Source organism: Elephantulus edwardii, unplaced genomic scaffold (assembly GCF_000299155.1).
Source record: "Elephantulus edwardii isolate Elephantulus edwardi_28Jun2011 unplaced genomic scaffold, EleEdw1.0 scaffold00077, whole genome shotgun sequence".
Taxonomy (NCBI): domain Eukaryota; kingdom Metazoa; phylum Chordata; class Mammalia; order Macroscelidea; family Macroscelididae; genus Elephantulus; species Elephantulus edwardii.
This window is the reverse complement of record NW_006399827.1, coordinates 141,113-161,923: the sequence shown is the minus strand read 5'-3', so window position 1 is coordinate 161,923 and position 20,811 is coordinate 141,113. Positions and strand designations below refer to the sequence as shown.

Sequence of the window (20,811 nt, the reverse complement as noted above, 5' to 3'; positions counted from 1 at the left end):
TTCATTAAATCTGATTATTTACTACTTGTTTCTTTCACTTATAATTTAAAGAAATTACGTACTTGCTAGAACTTTTATGATATTTTTCTTTTCTATTTCAGTTCTTTTATATATTTAACAATACAATTCATTTAGATAGTGTGCAACAGTTGGCTCGAATATGTCAGGAAGTCTGAGATGGTACAGTATAGGACAGGGTTCAGATCTGCTGTTCACAGGGTCACTATGGGTTGTACTCAACTCAACAGCCTCTAACAACAATAGTGTTAAACTGTCCAAAACTGTTCTCTCTACATTATATCATAGAATTATCCTAAGTATTGCAGGTCATTATAAAATTGTGAGATTTTTCCATCATCATAATCTCAGAAACATTATAGTCATATACCTATTACAGAAGGCAGACAAAACAAAAATCTAATTACACAAGACTGTATTCTGTATGTAATGCACAGAGAAGACTTAGTAGCAAATCGTTAAGTACCTGGCTGCTAACTGAAAGGTTAGTAGTCTGAACCTACCAGTGGCCCCAAAGGAGAAACTTGTGGCAATAAAGATTTACAGCCTTGAAAACCCTGTGAGGCAGTTCTACTCTGTCCTATAGCACTGACATGAATTAGAACAGACTTAACAGCAGTGGGTTTGGGGTTCCTTTCTGGTTTGGTACACTATCAAAACATCGGCTGCACTTCCTTGTTCTTTTTTATCACTGTCTTTATACTCTTGGAAACAATTTCAGTTTATAAATTCACATCCTGGCTAATATAAAATATTTTAAAATGTTGTTGTTGTTAGGTGCTGTCGAGTCAAGTACGACTCATAGCAACCTTATGAACAAAGATCTGAACCCTGTTCTATCCCGCGCCATCCTCATATTTCCTGACACACAGAGCCCACTGCAGCGGTCATCCTATCAATCAACCTGGTTGAGGGTCTTCTTCTCCTTCACTGACCCTATACCCTTTCCAGCACCATGTCCTTCTCCCCTCCTAGCAACACATCCAAATTATGTGAGGTGGAGCCTCATTCTTGCCTCCAAAGAGCACTCTGACTACATCCTCTCCAAGACATGTCTGTTTCCTTTTGGAGGCTCATGGATGAAGCCATTTCTGAAAGGATGCGTGCTTTCCAGTTGCATTGGAACTAATAATCTGCAACACTCACCAGTCTCTGCAAAATCAGCCTGCGTACCTATAATCTCATGAGTCATTCTTCTGAAGCATTTGAGTCTCTAGGAGACCTTTCATTCAACTAATGAACTCAAGCAACATAAAGGAATAGGAAATTTAAAGAACGAGGGACTACTGATTTCAGAAACTGTGAAATGAAACAGCAAATCAAACATTTGGGATGCCAATGACTCTGCATTTCTTATGATTTCTGCTACTAATTTTAGTAGAACCAATTATGAATGAAAGATTTAGAGGATAAAAAAAGAAAAGACATATCCGTTTGTTCTTTTGGTTTCCATAAGACATTCCATGCTAGTTTAAAATAACACATCCTAAACAATAATCATTTACTAAATTATTATATTTTTATCATTAAATCACATTATTTGTAGTTGATTTGGGTAAATAATATTTACAGGGATTCTCCTAAAATTAACAACTAGATGTTTCTAAGAGGATTATCATTTGAAACTGGAAATACATTTGCCCATAAAAACATTCTACACAAAACAACTATGAGATATCATCTCAACCCCAGTAAGAATAGCAAAATTTAACAGAACAGCTAGCAACAAATGCTGCCGAGGTTGTGGAGAAACTGGAACCCTTATTCACTGCAGGAAGGAGTGTAAAATGGTGCAACCACTATGGAAGGCAGTATGGCTCTTTTTCAAAAAGTTGCAAATTGAAATACCACTTGACCCAGCAATTCCCCTACTGGGAATTTACCCTAAAGAAATCATAACTGCCACCCAAGCAGATATATGCACACCCACGTTTATTGTTGTTTTGTTCGCAACAGCAAAGAGTTAGAAACAACCCAAGTGCCCATCAACAAACGAATGGATAGAGAAGCTCTGGTAGATGCACACAATGGAATACTATGCAGCACTGAAAAATAAGGAACTCATTAAATATTATGCAAAATGGATGACCCTGGAGAACATTATGCTGAGTGAAATATCTCAGTCACAAAAGGACAAATATTGCATAGGGCCACTATTATAAAATGGGACTGACATCAGGGTTGAGGGAAGACAGAAAAAGAAGGGAGAAATGATGTATAGTGCATTGAAACAGATGAGGGAGAGAACTGTTTAAAAGGGACATATGAATGGGTATTCTTGTCATTACAGAAGTCCAGAGTGAAGGCTGAATAGTGAAGTGGACTTGAGGGGAGGGATTGCACAACAATGAAACAGTTTTCTTTTTCTTTTCAGGGAAAAGAGTGAATTGGGGATAGGGGGTGGGTAGGAAGAAAAGTGCAACAATGAATGACTGATAACCCTAAGTCTCTGTAAACTTTCATTAAAATTAATTTACAAAAGGAGGTCATATAAAAATGTTATATCATAAGTAATTATTAGTTTCTAAGAAATAGAATATTTATACTATTTATAAAAGTAAAGTTCAAATTTCACATTAAAAAAACCCCAAACACTGTACAGGCTGATTTGGTTCCCAGATATAATTATAGACAACTATACCTTAAGTACAGGACTAATAGTAATATAAAACCTAACTGTCATATCCAATGTTCTTTAGTGGCCTGCTCAGTAGGGAGCTGCAATGCTAACCCAAAGGCCATGCTTCTTTGGCAGTTCAAATCCACCAGTGGCTCCCTGGGAGATAGATGGGCAATCCCTTCTATGTGATTTACTATCTAGGAAACTCAATGGAGGGTCAGCGCTGAGTTGATTCTGATCTGCTGGCAGTAAAATTGAGAGAGAATCATTATGTCTTAACATTTCTATTGGAAAATGCCTCCAAACTTCCAAACTGGAAGACCAGAACATATTTCCCTATTTCTCTGCTGTATTTCAGTAGTTTTGGAAGAGAGATTCGAATGGGAACTAGAACAGAAAGCAGAAATTCACTGACAAAAGGCAGTAGAAGAATCATCCAGTTGACGGGCTACAAGATGAATGTAAAATAAGTACAAAAATTATATTCTATGCATAAAATGCATAGACATAAAATGCAGCCAAAATTGTAATTTAGATAGTAATTGTTAGAGTCAGATCAAGCATTAGTTAAACAGAGATATAAAGGGAGGTGCATGAGTGACATTAAAGACAATGAACCAGAAAAGCCCAGTATAAAAAGCTTTTTGGCCTTACCTCCTTACCTAGGTCTTTGCAACACATTTTTTCCTATAAAACTATCTTTGTTTTCACTTTTACTTTTGTTTCTTTGTATTATCCATTAACTGTGAGTTCTAACAAGGCTCAGCCCGTGCGAAGATCATTTCCAAGCATGATTAAACCAGAGGATTCTTATTTTTCTTTTGTCTTTCACCTGGTATAATTCTTTGCCAGGACAAAAGGGCCCACATCCAGATACTTTCTCCGCATGTAACAGTAATGTCCAATTTATTTGGCATTAAATTAAAAATTGGATTAACTCCTCACTAATTAAAACATAGCCCAATATGTTGTTATACATAATACATGTATACAAATATAAAATTAATCATCTTCTGTTTTTAAAAGACAGAAAAATATTTGTGTCTTCAAAGCATATAAAGCCTGAAAAATTACTGAGATACTGGGTCTCAACTTTTCTTAACATCAAACTAAAAAACTCACCACCATCAAGTCAATTATGGCTCCTAGTGACCCTTCACTGGCTTTCAAAGGCTGTAAATCTTAACAGGAGGAGACTGCTCATCTTTCTCCCTTGAACTACTGACAGATTTGAACATAGGAGACTCACAGCCTTTGGTTACCAGAGTAACACAGGACTAATATGTGTTAGTAACCTCAATGCCTTCCCCCCCCCATGTAAGATGGTAAAAAAAAAAATTCTAAGAGTCAAAATGGTAAAACTGCTAAATCATTATTTTTTTAAATTTTTAAATTATTATTAATGAAAATTTACAGAGACTGAGGATTTCCATTCATTCATTGTTTCATTTTGCTCCCTGCTCACCCCTCCCTCCCCCTAATTCACTCTTCTCTTTGAAAAGTAAAAGAAAAATTCTTTCATTGTTACACAATTCCCCCTCCCCCAAGTCCAAGTCTATGCAGCCTTCATTCTGGACTCTTGTCATGACAAGAATACCTAATCACATATCCCTTGTGAACAGTTTTCTCCCTCATTTGTTTCAATTCAGTATACATTATTCCATCTTTCTCAGTCTCCCCTCAACCCTGATGTCAGTCGTTTTACAACAGAGACACTATGCAGTATTTGTCCTTTTGTGACTGAGCTATTTCACTCAGCATAATGTCCTCCAGGTTCACTCATTTTGAATAATATTGCATGAGTTCCTTGTTTTTCAATGCAGCGTAGTATTCCACAGGTTCTCTATCCTTTTGTTTGTTGATGGACATTTAGGTTGTTTCCAACTCCTTGCTTTGTGAACAAAGCCATGATAAACATGGGTGTGCATATATCTGCTTGGATGTCAGTTATGGTCTCTTTAGGGTATATTCCCAGTAGTGGAATTGCTGGGTCAAATGGTATCTCTATTTGCAACTTTTTGAGAAAGCGCCACACTGCCTTCCATAGTGGTTACACCATTTTACACTTCCACCAACAGTAAATAAGGGTTCCAGTTTCTCGACAACCTCACCAGCATTTGTAGCTTGCTGTTCTGTTAAATTTTGCTATTCTTACTGGGGTAAGATGATATCTCATAGTTGTTTTGTACATCATTCTTAAAGTACATTATTCCTTCCCTCCCCTTTACCATCTCAACTCCATTCACCAAGAGTTGTTGCTATTACATACCCTCAGTCACTACAACTCATAGCAACCCTATGACCAACAGATTGCCTATCGTGCGCCATCATCACCATCTCTGATATACTCAAGCTCATTGTTATTGTGTCAATCCATGTTGTTACCATCACTGTGTTACTCCATGTTGTTGAGGTTCTTCCTCTCTTTCTATAATCCTCCTTTCTCAGCATCATATCTTTTCTATGAACTGGTCCTTCCTGACAAGGAGCTAACGTTGTTGTGTACCACTGAGTTGGAACTAATCCACATCTGACCTTCCAGCAGGTTTCCAGAGGCAGTAAGTCACATGGGAGGAGGCTGGGCAGCTTTCCCCTGTGGAGCAGATTCAAACCTCTTATCTTTGAATTGGTAGCTCAATTTCTTACCACTAAGCCACCAGTAGCAGATCTAAAAACCCAATGTAGCTTAAACTGTTTTATTATTTTAATTTTGTTATATTTAAACATTTTAGAAAAAAGAAAACTTTCACTGTTACAGCTAAATATACAATATATAAAGAATACAATGACCCAAAAGTAAAAGAATATAGTCGAATGTTACAGCTGGAAGATGGTGAGTACAAATATAACAGTCACCAGATCTGTAACTTCTAAAGGGCAAAAATTATTTCCTTTTCCTGCCTAATTTACATTCCTGTTGATTTAGTCCTGCCTGGGTAAAACAGCCCAGCAAAAACATTCAGAATTTGCTTCCAGATATACATTATGTGAAAAAAAATCACTGCTCCTATAGTCTTCATTTATAGTACAGACAAAAGGGCCCGCCCTTCTCTCTCTAGTGTTTTCTAAGAGACTTCCCAAGGATTTCTATTACCTTATTTTATCACTGTGTGTAAATTATAATATATAATGAAATGCATACCACTGTTAAAATGTTCCAACAAAACAGAAAATTATTTTCATGAAATGGTCAAATTATTATCTTACCAAAAGTTACAAAACAAGCAAAAAAACCAGTGACTCTCACAATGATTCCCAGGTAGTGGTTTGGGATTGGTCAATACGTGGCCTTGGGCTGATTTCCAGGTCCGCTGCTATGGCCACATTCTCTTTCTCCCTGCCATTCGCCAGTTGATCACTGGCTGGGATTCCACTGTCAGCCTGCATTATCTCATTTTTACTAAAGAGTAAAATTTGGCATTGCAAGATGCAAAGTGTAGGTTTATTAAACTTTATCACTGAGGTTCTATTATGACTTCATTATGAAGTAGTTTATCTATAAAACAATCCTACTGCACCAAGGACAGAGTTATAGCAAGATACCAGAGTACTAAACCTTCATTTTAATCCTAGACATAATAATACAGATATTTAAAAAAAAACCCTTTATGACAATATTTAAGAACACAATAAAACTTTATGTACATCTTGATGTGGAAAGTTTGCCATTTCTTAGGTGTAGCTCTAGTGGCCTAGTGGTAAGAACTATACTATGAAACTCAAAGTTTTTGGCTCAAATCCACCAGCTGTTCTCTGGAAGAAAAATGAGCAATCTCCTTCCCTGTGATTTACTGCCTCTGGAAACACCTTTCAGTTGGTTCTGACATGTCTGCACATACCAACAACGTATTCCCACTATTTATGTTTAAGCATAGAGAGATTTAAATGCATTTAAAAGCTAAACATACTTATTAATTAAAAAATGAACTTAATACAAGCCACTCAATTTTAATTTCTCATACCTGTTGGATAGTAGGCTTGGGAGTACTGCACTGAGGGTGTGTAGTTACTGTATTTTTGGGAGGAGCTGACCATTGTCTGAGGACCTTGCTGAACATGTACTGAGGCGGCACTGGGCTGGAGAGTATAGGTAACTTCAGTTGGAAATCTCTGCAGTACAGGAAATGGAACCCCTTTATCTGAAAAGGTGGGAGATGTCTCCACTTGTCCTGGATGCATTCCAAGAGAGTTCTGCCATGTTCTAGGAGGAATCGGGGTCCGATCTAAACCTTTCAGAGGAAAAGTACCGTGGTTGTGGGATGAAGTTGATACGTAGGAGTAAGGAGACAAATTATCTCGCCGGAATGACCGGTGGAATTGTCCTACAGCCACTGGTCCTGTATAAAAGAAGAAAAAAGCTTTTACTAATTTTACACTACACCAGTCATGGTACACCAAAGGTCAAGAAATGCATGCATCTTCATGCTGCTTAAGCCATTTTTTAAATATACTTCAAATTTTACATTGGTCTGCATACAAAATTTGTATACATTGTGTTTCACACTATCCTTCATTCATAGTGTTTCATACAGTCATTCTCATCCATTGTTTTATAAAATCAATCATCTCTGGTCCATGCCAATCATTACCTTGTCTTTCAAGATTGCTGTGAGATCTCTGCCATTTCCTTTATTCCTTTCTCCATCCTCCCACCAAATTGTGTGACCTTATGACTGACCCCTGCCCATGCTCACTCCTATTTCCACCCCTTTCCCCCTTGGATCCCTATACATATTTTACTAGTTATTCTTCTGTTTTTACAATAATGGTCCTATGCAGCATTTATCCTTATGAGACTGAATTTGTTCACTCAGTGTAATGCCCTCCAGTCTCTCCTAAGTTATGCAGTCATTTTCAAAACTGTTCCTCCTAAGTGCTGACTAGCATTCCACCATGTGAACGTACCATAATTTCTCAATCCATTCGACTGTGGTTGGACATCTGATCTATTTCTATGTTCTTGCGCTTGTAAATAATGCTATGAACACTGGTGTACAAATCTATTTTGTGTCTCAGTTCTAATTTCCTTGGGGTATGCATATTCCTAGGAGTGGAATAGCTGGATCATTAAAAATTTCTACATTCAGCTTTTTGAGGAAATGCCAAACTGCCTTCCAGAGTGGTTGTACCATTTTACAATCCCACCAACAGTGTATTAAAGTTCCTACCTCTCCAACATTTATTGCTTGCTGTCCTATTAAATTTTGTCACTGCTATGGGTATGAGATGGTATCTCATTGTGGTTTTGATATGCATCTCTCTTACTGCCAGTGATTTTGAGCATTTCTTCATGTGTTTGTTGACAATCTGAATGTCTTCCTCTGTGAAAAGTACCCATTTTGAAATGCATTATCAGTCATTTTCTTGTGGAGGCCCTGTAGGATTCTGTAAACTTTTGTTATGAGACCTTTGTCTGAGATGGCTATTGCTGTAGCCATTTTTGACACAAGAGAAGTTTAGTTTCTGCAAAGTAAATTAGGAATCCAAAATATGAGATTACATTTATTAGCCAAAGAGTGCTGGAAAAATTATCAAAGACAGTTTCTTGCATTGTCAATATGCAGGCTTTAAGAGACAAAGTGCTTAAACTCACTCAGCTCACTGTCATCAAGATGGAACCCATTCATAGTGACCCTCCAGGGGGTTTTCAGAGGCAGTAAACTGCACAGGAGATAGCTCATCTTTCCCCTGTAGAGTAGCTGGTAGATTCAAACTGCCAGATTTTAGGTTGGCAATGCAGCTCCTTAACCATGAGGTTACCAGAGCTCCCTAAACTCTAATATCCTGTCTTAAATATCGAATGTTTAAAATCACTTATCTTGATTATTTCAGCCATCTTAACTTTTACATCAACTGAAAGAGCCAAACTTTCCAATATATAAGATAAAGACTTACTAGGACGCTAACCAAAAAGTGAGCAGTTTAAATCCATCAGTCACTTCACAGGAGAAAGATTTTGGGAGTGACTCAGAATGCACTTGAGCACAGTGAGAACCAGTTTTTGAGGTTTTAAAGTATTCCCTAGGCATTTCAGAAATCCCATTCAGTCTTGTAAACCATTTAGGACCCTTAGTTGGGGAAATGAAAATAAACACTATACCATATATAAAAGAATTAAGGAGCAAATGAAAATTATAACAAAAGCCAAAATAAAATTTAACATCCTTTACTTTTTTTCATTTTACTTAAAAAGTCATCTGTGTCAAAAAGTCAGGCTTGAAATCTTCGACTTGATTATCTTCTTAGTTTATTTCTAAGATCTTTTGTTTTTGTCTTCTTAATATCTGTAACAATGGCCCTTCTCAGTTTTCAGAGGTCACAAACTCCTTTATGTTTGCATTGCCTGGAGAGTTTGCTAAAAACCTACATACTCAGTCCCAGAGTATTCTATCTGCAGGATGTCTAGCAAAGTACAAAAAAATAAGGAAAAGAGAAAAGAAGTATTTTGTAACAAGGAAAATGGAAGTAGAAATGTAGCAGCCTCAATATATTTTATAGACTGATATTTTTAACAGGAAATATTAAGTATTAAAGTAGACTAATTTCTTTCTTTTTTCCCCCCTAATTTATTTCTATGGAGAGCTTTATATAACAAGTGTTCACAAATTCCTTTCAAATCATCAGTAAAACATGAAAGAGGAAAAAACCCTAACCTAACTGCTACTCAAGTGTTAAACCACATGTTGAAAGGTGACTCTCAAAATAGCCATCTAGTTTGCAAATATTTAGGTTGCAATTAAACATATTCTCCATTGCTTATGCTTTTATGTTCAATAACAACAACGGTAAGACATGAGACAGGGTATGAACTTTCAAATTTGTCTCTACAAGGGATAAATTTGTCTCACCTTTAGAAAGGTGAGCCTATGTAAATAAGTAAGTACACAGCTGCCTCCAAGACAGTCCCTTTCAGGGTAGTCATCACGTGATACTGATGTTTTTATTGTTGTTATGCACCATCCATTAACTAGGACTATGTTTCACAGCAACTCTGTAAACAAAAGATCAGAATCTTGCCATATCCTATATCATCCTCATAATCTCTGTCACGTCCAAGCCCACTGACAGTCACACTGTGTCAGTCCATTTCATCGAGGGTCTTTTTCTCTCTATCTGCCCTAGCATGCTATCTTTTGCAAGGACTGACCTCTCCTGACAAGCTATCTGAAGTACGTAAGACAAAATTTCACCATCTTTGCCTCTAAGGGACACTCTGGTTGTACTTCCTCCAAGACAGACTTGTTTGTTCTTTAGCAGTTCATGGGATATTCAATACTCTTCATCAATAGCACAATTTCAAAGCAAAGATTTTTTTTATCATCCTTATTAGTAGCCCAACCTTCAGATGCACAGGAAGCAAATGAAAATCTTTTTAAGCTGACATAATTGCTCTTTAGCACTCTAAAGAGGTCCTTGACATCAGATTTTTTTCAATACAACATGCTTTTGATTTTGTGACTACACAGTCAACACCCTTGGCACCAGCAGTCAGGAAATTAAAAGACTGTATTGCGATGGGAAAGTCTGCTGTTAGGGACCTCTCCAAAGTACTGAAGAGCAATGGTGTCTCTCTGGAGACTAATACAGGCCATGGTCTTTGCTATCACTTGTTATGCATCACAGCTGGACAATGACTAGGGAGGACAGAAGGAGAATTGATGCTTTGAGCTGTGGTGCTGGAGAAGAGTATTGAGGGTACCATGGACTGCTAAGAAAACAAACAAATTCATCCTGGAGAGGGTTAAACTGGGCTGCTCCTTGGAGGCAAGGATTCTGAGGCTTCGTCTAACATACTTTGGTCATGTTGTAAGGAGAGACCGGTCCTTGGAGAAGAACGTCATGCTTGGGAGGGTCAAGGGCAGGTGCAGGAGGGGAAGGCCCTCTATGAGGTGGACTGATTCAGTGACTGGGATAATTGGGATGGGCGTGTCGGAGACAGTGAGATTGGCACAGGACAGAGCAGAGTTTAGGGCTGTTGTACATAAGGTCACTATGAGTCGCAAGCGACTCGATGGCACATAACAACAATAACAACAACAAAAACTACCATAGGATGAGTTGTGGGATGACATTAAGGACATCATCCACGACAAAAGCAAAAGGTCAGATAGAAAAGATCAAAATGAATGTCAAAAGAGACTCTGAATCTTGCACTAGAAAAAAGAGAGGCCAAAGTAAAGGGAAGAAATGCTGAAGTAATAAAGAGGAGTAAAAGATTTTAAAGTTCAGCTAAAAATTAAAAAAAGTTAAACTTGAGAAGACAAAGCTATGTACTATAACAAAATATAAAAAGAGCTGGGGTCAGAACATAAAGAAAAAACACACTCAATACTTTTCAAGCTGAAAGGACTGAAGAACAAATTCACACCTAGCGTTGCATACTAAAGGTCTCAAGGGGCTATATCTTAAAGAATTCAGGAACTATTAAAAGAAAATAGAAGGAATGCACAGTCACTATGTCAAAAAGATAGGAAGACTGAACCATTTCAGGAAGTAGCATATGATAAATAATGAATGGTAACAAAAAGAAGTTCTAGCAGCTCTGAAGGCACTGGAAAAAATAAGGACCCAGGAACTGATGGAGCAAGAATAGCAAAATTTAACAGAGCAGCAAACAACAAATGCTGGCAAGGCTGCAGAGAAACTGGAACCTTTATTCACCATTGATGGCAGTGTAAACGGTGCAACCACTATGGAAGGCTGTATGGCGCTTTCCCAAAAAGTTGCAAATAGAAATACCATTTGACCCAGCAATTCCTCTACTGGGAATATACCCTATAGAAACCATAACTGCCACCCAGGCAGATACATGCACAACTGCGGCTTTGTTCACAATAGCAAAGAGCTGGAAACAACCTATGTGCCCATCAACAAACGAATGGATAGAGAAGCTCTGGTATATTCACACAATGGAATACTATGCAGCATTGAAAAACATGTAACTCATGAAATATTATTCAAAATGGGTGACCCTGGAGGACATTATGCTGAGTGAAATTTCTCAGTCATAAAAGGACAAATATTACATAGTGCCACTGTTGTAGAATGAGACTGACATCAGGGTTGGGGTGAGACTGAGAAAATTCAGATAAATTATGTATACTGCATTGAAACAGATGAGGGAGAGAACAGTTTAATAGCGATTAATATGATTGGGTATTATCATTATGACAAGAGTCCAGAATGAAGGTTGCACAGTGGAGCGTACTCAGGGCAGGGGCGGAGGTATTGTATATCAATGAAGGAATTTTTCTTTTACTTTTCAAAGAGAAGAGGAACTGGGGGGGAAGGGGAGGGCAGGGAGAAAAATGCAACAATGAATGAGTGGAAACCCAAAATCTCTAAATGTTCATGAAAATAAATAAAGCAATATAAAATTATTACAAAAAAATTGATATGTTTCAACAAATAGGTGCCGCCCCTGGATGTGCTTGCTCACTAGCCTATGCCAAGAAATTCAGAAAATAGCTACCTGGTCAACCAGTGGGAGATTCACATTTATTCCCAATCCAAAAGAAGGTGATCCAATAGAGTGTGGAAATTATCAAACACTAATAAGGCTCCAGGAATAGATGGCATACCAATTGACATATTTCAGTTAACAGATGCTGCCCTGGACGTGCTCACCAAGTTGTGCCAAGAAATCTGGAGAACGACCACTTGGCCAACTGACTGGAAGAGATCTATATTTGTTCCTATCCCAAAGAAAGGTGACCCAACAGAATGTGGAAACTACAGAACAATCTCACTGATTTCACATGCAAGCAAGATTTTACTGAAGATTATCCAAAAACGACTGGAACAGCACATCAACAGAGAACTACCAGAAGTCCAGGCTGGGTTTAGAAGGGGTCGTGGTACTAGAGATATTGTAGCTGATGTTAGATGGATCTTGGCTGAAAGCAGGGAATACCAGAGGAATGTCTATCTGTGTTTCATTGACTATGCAAAGGCATTTGACTGTGTAGATCATAACAAACTGTGGCTGACTCTGAGAAGAATGGGAATCCCAGAACACTTGATCGTTCTAATGTGAAACTTATACTTGGACCAGGAGGCAGTCGTCAGAACAGAGCAAGGGAACACTGCATGGTTCAAAATTGGGAAGGGCGTACGCCAGGGATGCATCCTATCTCCATACCTTTTCAACCTATATGCAGAACAGATCATCCAGGAGGCGGGGCTCTATGAGGAGAAATGTGGGGTCAGGATTGGTGGACGATCTACCAACAATCTGCGTTATGCGGATGACACAACCCTGCTTGCTGAAACTGAGGAGGACCTGAAGCGCCTGCTGCAGAGTGTCAAGGACTGCAGCCTACAATATGGATTGAGGCTCAATGTCAAGAAAACAAAGATTCTCACCACTGGACCAATTGGCAGCATCAGGATGGATTGTGAAGAGATTGAGATTGTACACAGCTTTAGTTTGCTTGGCTCCATAGTCAACAGTCTTGGCACCAGCACCCAGGAAATTAAAAGGCGCATTGCCATGGGAAAGTCTGCTGTTAGGGACCTCTCCAAAGTGCTGAAGAGCAATGGTATCTCTTTGGAGACTAAGGTGTGTCTGATACAAGCCATGGTCTTCGCAATCACCTGTTATGCATCAGAGAGTTGGACAATGACCAAGGAGGATAGAAGGAGAATTGACGCCTTTGAGCTGTGGTGCTGGAGAAGAGTATTGAGAATACCATGGACTGCTAGAGAAACAAACAGATTTGTCCTAGAAAGGGTTAAACCAGGTTGCTCCTTGGAGGCAAGGATTCTGAGGCTTCGTCTAACATACTTTGGACATGTTGTGAGGAGAGACCGGTCCTTGGAGAGGGACATCATGCTTGGGAGGGTGGAGGGACAGCGCAGGAGAGGAAGGCCCTCTATGAGGTGGATTGATTCAGTGACTGGGATAATTGGGTTGGGAGTGTCAGAGACAGTGCGATTGGCACAGGAGAGAGCAGAGTTTAGGGCTGTTGTACATAGGGTCGCTATGAGTCGCAGGCGACTCGACGGCACATAACAACAACAACAACATCTTTAATAGAACATATATGTAAAATCTTGCTGATGATTATTAAAAACTGCTGGGATGGTACATCAACAGGGAATTTCCAGAAATTTAAGAACAATGCAGGAAAGATTTTAGAACTAGGGATATCACTGCTGCTATCAGATGGATCTTTGCTTAAAGTAGAGAATACTAAAAAGATGTTTACTTGAAAGGTTTTTTTATTTTGTTGTGTGTTTTTTTTTAACCAGTCAAGCGCAGTAGTGAGGAGGGTAGATAAGACTCATAATTAACTGTGAGCAATAGTTAAGAGAACCCTTTGGACAAACCTAGAAAGAAGTTTACTTGCTTCTCAATGATTTTGCAATGGCATTTCATAGAGTGAATCACAATAAATTATGGATAACAGTGAAAGGAATAAGAATTCCAGAACACATAATTGTGCTCATGAGACACTATATACAGAACCAAAAAAGCTGTTACCCAAACAGAGTAAGGGAACACTGCATGATTAAAAAGAGAAAAGGTGTTAGTCAAGGGTTATTCTTTTCCCGTATCTATTCAATCTTTTGCTGATCAACTCATTCAAGAAGCTTGGCTATATGCAGAAGAATGTGGAATCAGGATTGGAGGAAGACTCATTAACAACCGGCATTATGCAGATGATAAAACCTTGAAGCACTTACTGCAGAAGATCAAAGACTATAGTCTTTAATATGGGTTATATCAACATCAAGAAAACAAAAATCCTCATCACTGGACCAATAGGCAACAAATGAAAAACTCGGGGGGGGCGGGATCAAAACCCAGTTAAGGGTGTCACAGAATATATGCTGTAGATTTTCCCTTCAATATCACTGCCCTCTAGAAATTCCAACAGGGGTCACTCGCATGGCACCTGAAAATTTTAAAATTCAAAGCTCATTGCCAGAGTCAGAACCAACTCATAGCTAACCATCCAGCAGGGGAAGAAACTGCATATCTCGTCTGCAGACACGCTGGCATATCCTCACCACTAGAAAGGCTCAGCCTATAGGCCACGTCATAGGAGCTCCCCAAAAGTCCTTAAGAGAGTTGAGAGGGAATCTAATTTAAAGGTTGTTAAAAGGGAGCACCTAGGAGTTCCTCCCTAAGGTTACTCCCTTAAGTCTCCTGATGGCCTTCTTGGTCTAAACTACCTCAAGAGAAAATACTTACTTTATCAGATAAAAAGAAACTAGAGAAAATAAAAAAGTCTGTTCAGAGCAAACCTAGCAGCAATTCAGTTAAACTTTAAAACAACTGTTGTTAGCTGCCATCACATGGACTACTGTGCCCTGGCTTATGCCATCTTCATCATTTCTAACTTACTTGAGCTACTATTAAAAGTCACTGTGTCAATTCATCCTGTGGAGGGTCTTCCTCTCTCACACTGACCCTACCTTTCAAAGTATGTCTTCATATACATTGAAAAACTCATCTCTGACACAAAGTTAGAAGGCCCTATTATTATGTTAACAGAAATAGTATGAAGCTCAGCTATAGACTGCAGGGCAGAGGCAAACCACAACCCTCAAAGGATTTCAATCCAATATGGCCGTTTTCCTCAAAACTGTCCCTCTAGGCTAAGAGGACAAAGGGCTCTAGCCTGATAAGGCATTTTACTACTCATAGTGATCCCATGAACAACAGAACTGAACCTTGCTCTATTCTGTACCATCCTCCTGATCTCAGATATGCTCTAGCCCATTGTTATAATCACTATGTTAATCCATCTTGTTGAGGGTCTTTCTCTGATCTTTTCCAGTAAGTCTTTTCCTAAGGACTGGTCCCTCCAGTATGTCCAAAGTGTGTGAGACAAAGTTTCACCATCCTTGCTTCTAAGAGCAGCTGGCTGTACTTCTATCAAGTGACAGGGTGGATAACACTCTTCTCCAACACCACAATTCAAATGCACCCATTCTTCCTTTATCATTTTTATTTGTTGTCTCCCTTAACTGTCCTTATAGACTAAAAGGACACTTCTCCCTTTCAAAATATTATTAAAGAAACGTTAATTTTCTATTGCTTTCTTGCTGTTGCAATTCTATTAGGTTGAAACCAAAGCTATTCCATTTTGCTGACCTTCTGACCCTACACAAATATCTCTGTATGCTCCAGGAATAATAAATGATCTGATTAATGTTTACCCTTAGACCTGGTTTTATGATCCACCCTAGGAGATAGCTGACAGTTAAAAGAGCGAGTGCTGAAATAATGGAAAATCGTCTCAGGCCTTGAAACTGCTGTTAAAATTCCCAGCCATGTATGTGTGTGTCCATGTCCATCGGGTGTGTGTGTCCACTGCTGACCCTCTAGTGAATTTTCAGAGACAGTAGCTAGCACAGGAGGAGACTGTCATCCTTTTCTGTTGGAACAGCTGGTGGATTTAAACTCACAGAATGACTAAATACCCTACTCTTCTTCCTTGGTTTGGTGATGACACAAATGAACTTCAGCCTACTTTCACCAAAGCGTGCATTTTAAATAAATACACTCAGCTAATATTGCTTCTGGACTTTACAATGAGTTTGAACCTCTCAAATTATATATATACCCACATACATATATACTCTAATATATCCACCAGTAATTTTTCCATGGAAGGTCACCAACTAAAACTATGTAATAATAAGGAAATGTTTATGTCCTCTTTAAAGATAAATTGATGGCTGATGAATTTTCATAATCTATAATTTAAGAAGTTAATTAATGAAACAATTCCTTAATTTGCTTTCTGAAATTCTGGGTTAGTTCTTAATTCAAATATGAATGCTGCTACCCTCATGATAATTAAGCAGTTATTGTTGTCAAATGGGCTCAACAGTGATTCCATGTACAAGAGAATGTCCTAAGTAATGGTCAATTAGCTATATTATTTCGATGCTGCTACCTCAAGAATTAAGTGCCTCTGAAAACCCACTGGAGGATTAGCTATGTGTTGGTTCTGACGCTACGGTACAAAATAACTAACCTAATAATACTTCTAGGAATAAAAGGATCTTCTTTTACCTCTTTCTCAAAATAAAGAACTCTTTAAAATGTCCAGATCTTATTTCCTGCTAAGAGCTACCTCAAGGGAGCTTTGGTGGCCTTAACAACTCCTCTAGTAATGGGTTGTGCTAACTCAAAGGTATGCAGTTCAAATCCACAAGCTACTTCGTGGAAGAAAGCTGGGCAATCTCTTCCCATGTGATTTACTGCCTCTGAAAACCTGATTCAGGGTCAGCTATGGGTCAGTTCCAATTCATAACAATAGTAAGTGATACCTCATAAGGCTCTATTCTGCCCAACTTTACAGAATATCACCTGTATGTTATCTAAATATCTATAAGGTAAATTTGGCAACAAAGCAAGTGTGTTGCTATGCATCTGACAGCTGGACAATGAATTAGGGTGACAGAAGAAGAACTGATGCCTTTGAGCTGTGGTGTTGGAGAAGCGCGCTGAACATTCCATGGACTGCCAAAAGAGCAAACAAATATGTCTTAGAGAAGGTGCGGCTGGAATGCTCTCTGGACACAAAGATGATGAGGCTTTGCCTCACATATTTCAGGCATGTTGCTAGAAGAAGCTATTCCTTGGAAAGGAACATGATGCATGGAAAGGTGGAAAGCTGGCAAAGGAGAGGAATACTCTCTCCACCATGTGGATTGACACAGTAATTGCTAAATAGGTTCTAATGTGTCTGGAAATGTGAGGATGGCACAGGACAGAACAGGGTTCACATCTGTTGTTCACAGGGGTGCTGTGGATCTTACTCAACTTGACAGCATCTAAAAGCAACAACATATCCGGCAAAGTGTGAATCCAGAATTCTGGAAAGGTAGGATGGCATTTTGTTTTTAAAGATTATTTATCTTTATAGTCTACATCTATAGTCTAAACTAATCCCTAGGAAAAGAACCCCAAAAGTTGCATTTTTTAAAAAAAGTTGCATTTTAAGACTTTAGTATTATCAAAGGTAGATCATCCACTCTTCAGACTTGTTACTTTACAAAGTTTTAACAATTACCTTAGAACTGCCAATAAAAACAAAACAGTAAAAGTGGGCAAACACAAAAAGGACATGAAATAGAACAACTGGCTCAACAGATCTAAATAAGGGAAATGAGATCTGAAAAAGAGAATTATACTACAAAAGATATGGAAGTAATCAAATATAAATTGAAACAGAATGCAAGAAATAAAATGAAGGCTAAGAAGTAACATGTAGTTAGGCATCAAACAAGGCAAAAATTCACATAGAATAAAAATTAAATAAGGGAAAAACAGAAGAGGCAAGGACTTACAACACAGAATGAGAGCAATACAAGGTTATGCCAATATTCTTGAATTTACAACAGAATTACATTCCATTTAAGCCAGCAGCACAATTCTCTAAGGAACCAAGTGTATAGTGTAGCTACTCTATATCACTGGTCTATACCAATAGGTATAACAGCAAAAACCAGGAAATGGATGAAAGCCACAATAGTCTAGGTATATATAAACTGATGTATTATCTACATTGAAGAAGTATAACATTTTAAAATTATTGTTGTTGTTCTTGGGTACCATTGAATCAGAACAGACCCATAGCTGACCCTCTCACAGGTTTTCAGAGACAGTCAATCGCACGGTAGAAGACTGCCCATCCTTCTCCCTCAGAGCAGCTGGTGGCCTCGAACCAAGTGCTTTCGGGATTGCAATGCTGCTTCTTGCCAGTAGGCCACTAGAGCCTTTTTAAATCATTAGTAACCTTTAAAATTGACTAACTGAACTACAAAGAAAATCAGTCCTTAGATCATGTGTATGCTTATTTATATGCTTATTTATAGAGAGTTCTGGTGGCCTAATGGTAAGAAGCTGTGCTGCAATCTCAAAGGCAAGTGGTGGTTTGAATCCACCAGCTGCTCTGTGGGAGAAGGAAGGGCTACCTTCCCCCATGTGATTTACTGTCTCTGAATTCACGGCACACAGAAGTAACAAGGACAGTTATGTCACTTTTCCCAAAGTCCCAGCTGAGAAAATATTTTTATCTTTTCTCCTTAAGCCCACCAGAGAGACAACCTGTAGGAGGCAAAAGTATCAGAGATCTTCCCAAACAATATGCCTTGTTATTATTTCCTTTTCTTTTCTATTTTTTTCCCCACCAAAATCAATGGTCCTAAAATGGAAGTGGCTTAATAGTCTTTAGAATTCCTTTAGAACATTCTTAGGCCAGAGCTGTTTTTCCAACTTGTTACTAGAACTCTAACCTAGTGGCTTATCTTCTAAACTCCACAGACACAAAACCTCATTCCTTCCTTATCTTTCCAATTCCAAATGAAGAAAGCACTCTCTCATTTATAACCCCAAGCTGAGGCTAAACTGAAAACAGTGTTATGTCTTGAAAATTATAATGCACAGCTCTTTATGTGAAGTCCACAAGAGCAAGCTAAAAATTGTTCTATTTACTCTCTTAGTTGAGACAAAAACTGAAATCTCATTATTCTATCCTATTACTTTCTTGATTGTTTTAAAACGGGACTATGGCCATCCTCAACTTTCTGGCAGAAGGACTAAGAGTATCAGAAAAAAAAATTGGTGAACAATTTACTATCATACAGGACTTCTGAATTTTTAATAAATACAGATCTATACATAGAAAAAATTTCAATACTGAAAAGCTATAACCAGAATGGGGTGGGAAGGAATCAAAGGCTATGTGAGTTTTCTAAAATATTTGTGTGTGCGTGTGTGTGTGTGTGCACACCTGACAGGTACAGGAGGAGATTGTTCCTCCGTCCCCGGCAGAGCATCTGGTGGATTTGAACCGTGGGCCTCTGGGATTACGGTGCAGCTTCTTGCCACTAGGACACCAGAGCTCCCCTAGTTTCCTAAAATCTTTTAAAAATAAAACCTGTTAGCTGTAAAGGAAGCCATTTTGTCTATATAACCAAGATGATTGTTCGAAGGGGTTCTCTGGGTTGACTGGCCACGGAAGCGTCTAAATGCTAAGAGACTCTTTTCAGAGGAGACATTGGCAGAAAGGGCCGGTGTTTATGGAGGTGATGTGACTGAGTATCAGGTGGACAGAGCGCACGCTCACCCTGGAGTGTGTTCCTGACTCAAGGGTGAGGCTGAGCGTAAATGCCCTTTGGAGCGGCAGCTGCCCCCTAAAGCGGCCGGGACTCACCGTGCGGCTCGGGCCGGGGCCCAGTGGGCGGCGGGGGCGGCGGCTCCTGGTGCTGCAGCGGGGAGGTGGAGGCCGAGGCGGAGGCCGAGGCGGAGGCCGATGTGATGAGGAGCCTCTGGAAGCGGTTGGGCGGGCGGCAGGGTACCTCCAGGCCGGCGGCCAGCTTGGCCTTGTTGGCGCTGGTGAGCCTCTTGAGATGCACAAGCAGCTGGGGCTGGTCCCGGCGGAAGTGCGGGCTGTGGAAGTGATGGAGGGGCCCGTCCCCGGACGGCCCGCCGCCTCCTGCGCCCGGCCCGGGGCCCGACGCGCCCGGCCCTCCCAGCACCACCTTGCGGAACCCGTAGAGGTTGAGCTGACGGATGAAGCTGGTGAAGTTGGTCGTTTTGAAGAGCTCGGGCTCCGGCCCGGCGCCCCCGACATCGCTGGGTCCCCCAGCTGCGGCGGATCCGCCACCCACTCCGGGCGGGCTGAGCAGCTCAGCCTCAAACAGCGGCTGGTCGATGAGCAGCCCCTCACCGCGGCCGTCCCAGCGGATCGAGCGGTACCGGGGGCTGTTCACCAGCCGCCACAGCTTTGCAGGGAAGTTATTGGGGTTGATGGGGGTGGAGAGCAGCGCCTCCTCCATGGCCCCCGCCCGGGCTCGCCCCACCGAGCCTGGCTCTTCCACCCCGTTCTCGATCCTCCCGGCCTTCGCTGCGCCCTGCCCCCCTCCTGCCGGCGCCCCGGAGACGCGGAGCCGTTGGCGCACGAGCCTCGCAGCACCTTCAGTCGTGGCCAATGGGGCCTCGAGTTCGCGAGCGCGACCTGGACGTGGCGCGAGCCGTCCCTCCCTCTGTGGGCAGGTCTGCAGCCCCAGCGGAGGCGAACCGCGGTGAAGGGCACACTGCGAAGGGACGCCAGTGCCCGGCGTCCTCAAACATCAGACCTCTGTCCGATTATCCAGGGTGGAATACTAACATTCTTCTATTTCTGTACGAGTAGCGTGTGCGGATT

At 40.2% G+C, this 20,811-nt stretch overlaps 1 protein-coding gene across 1 annotated transcript in view; it reads right to left on the bottom strand.

The window, feature by feature from the left end:
- The window catches only part of HSF5 (heat shock transcription factor family member 5), a 92,999-nt gene extending 72,556 nt beyond the window's left edge, over positions 1-20,443 (bottom strand). Inside the window, exons 1-2 of the mRNA XM_006889240.1 lie at positions 19,819-20,443; positions 6,601-6,975 (exon numbers count right to left, since the gene is read on the bottom strand). Coding sequence (XP_006889302.1) covers positions 6,601-6,975; positions 19,819-20,443 — 1,000 coding nt within the window. The remainder of the gene's footprint in view (positions 1-6,600; positions 6,976-19,818) is intronic.
- Between the last annotated feature and the right edge of the window lie 368 nt (positions 20,444-20,811).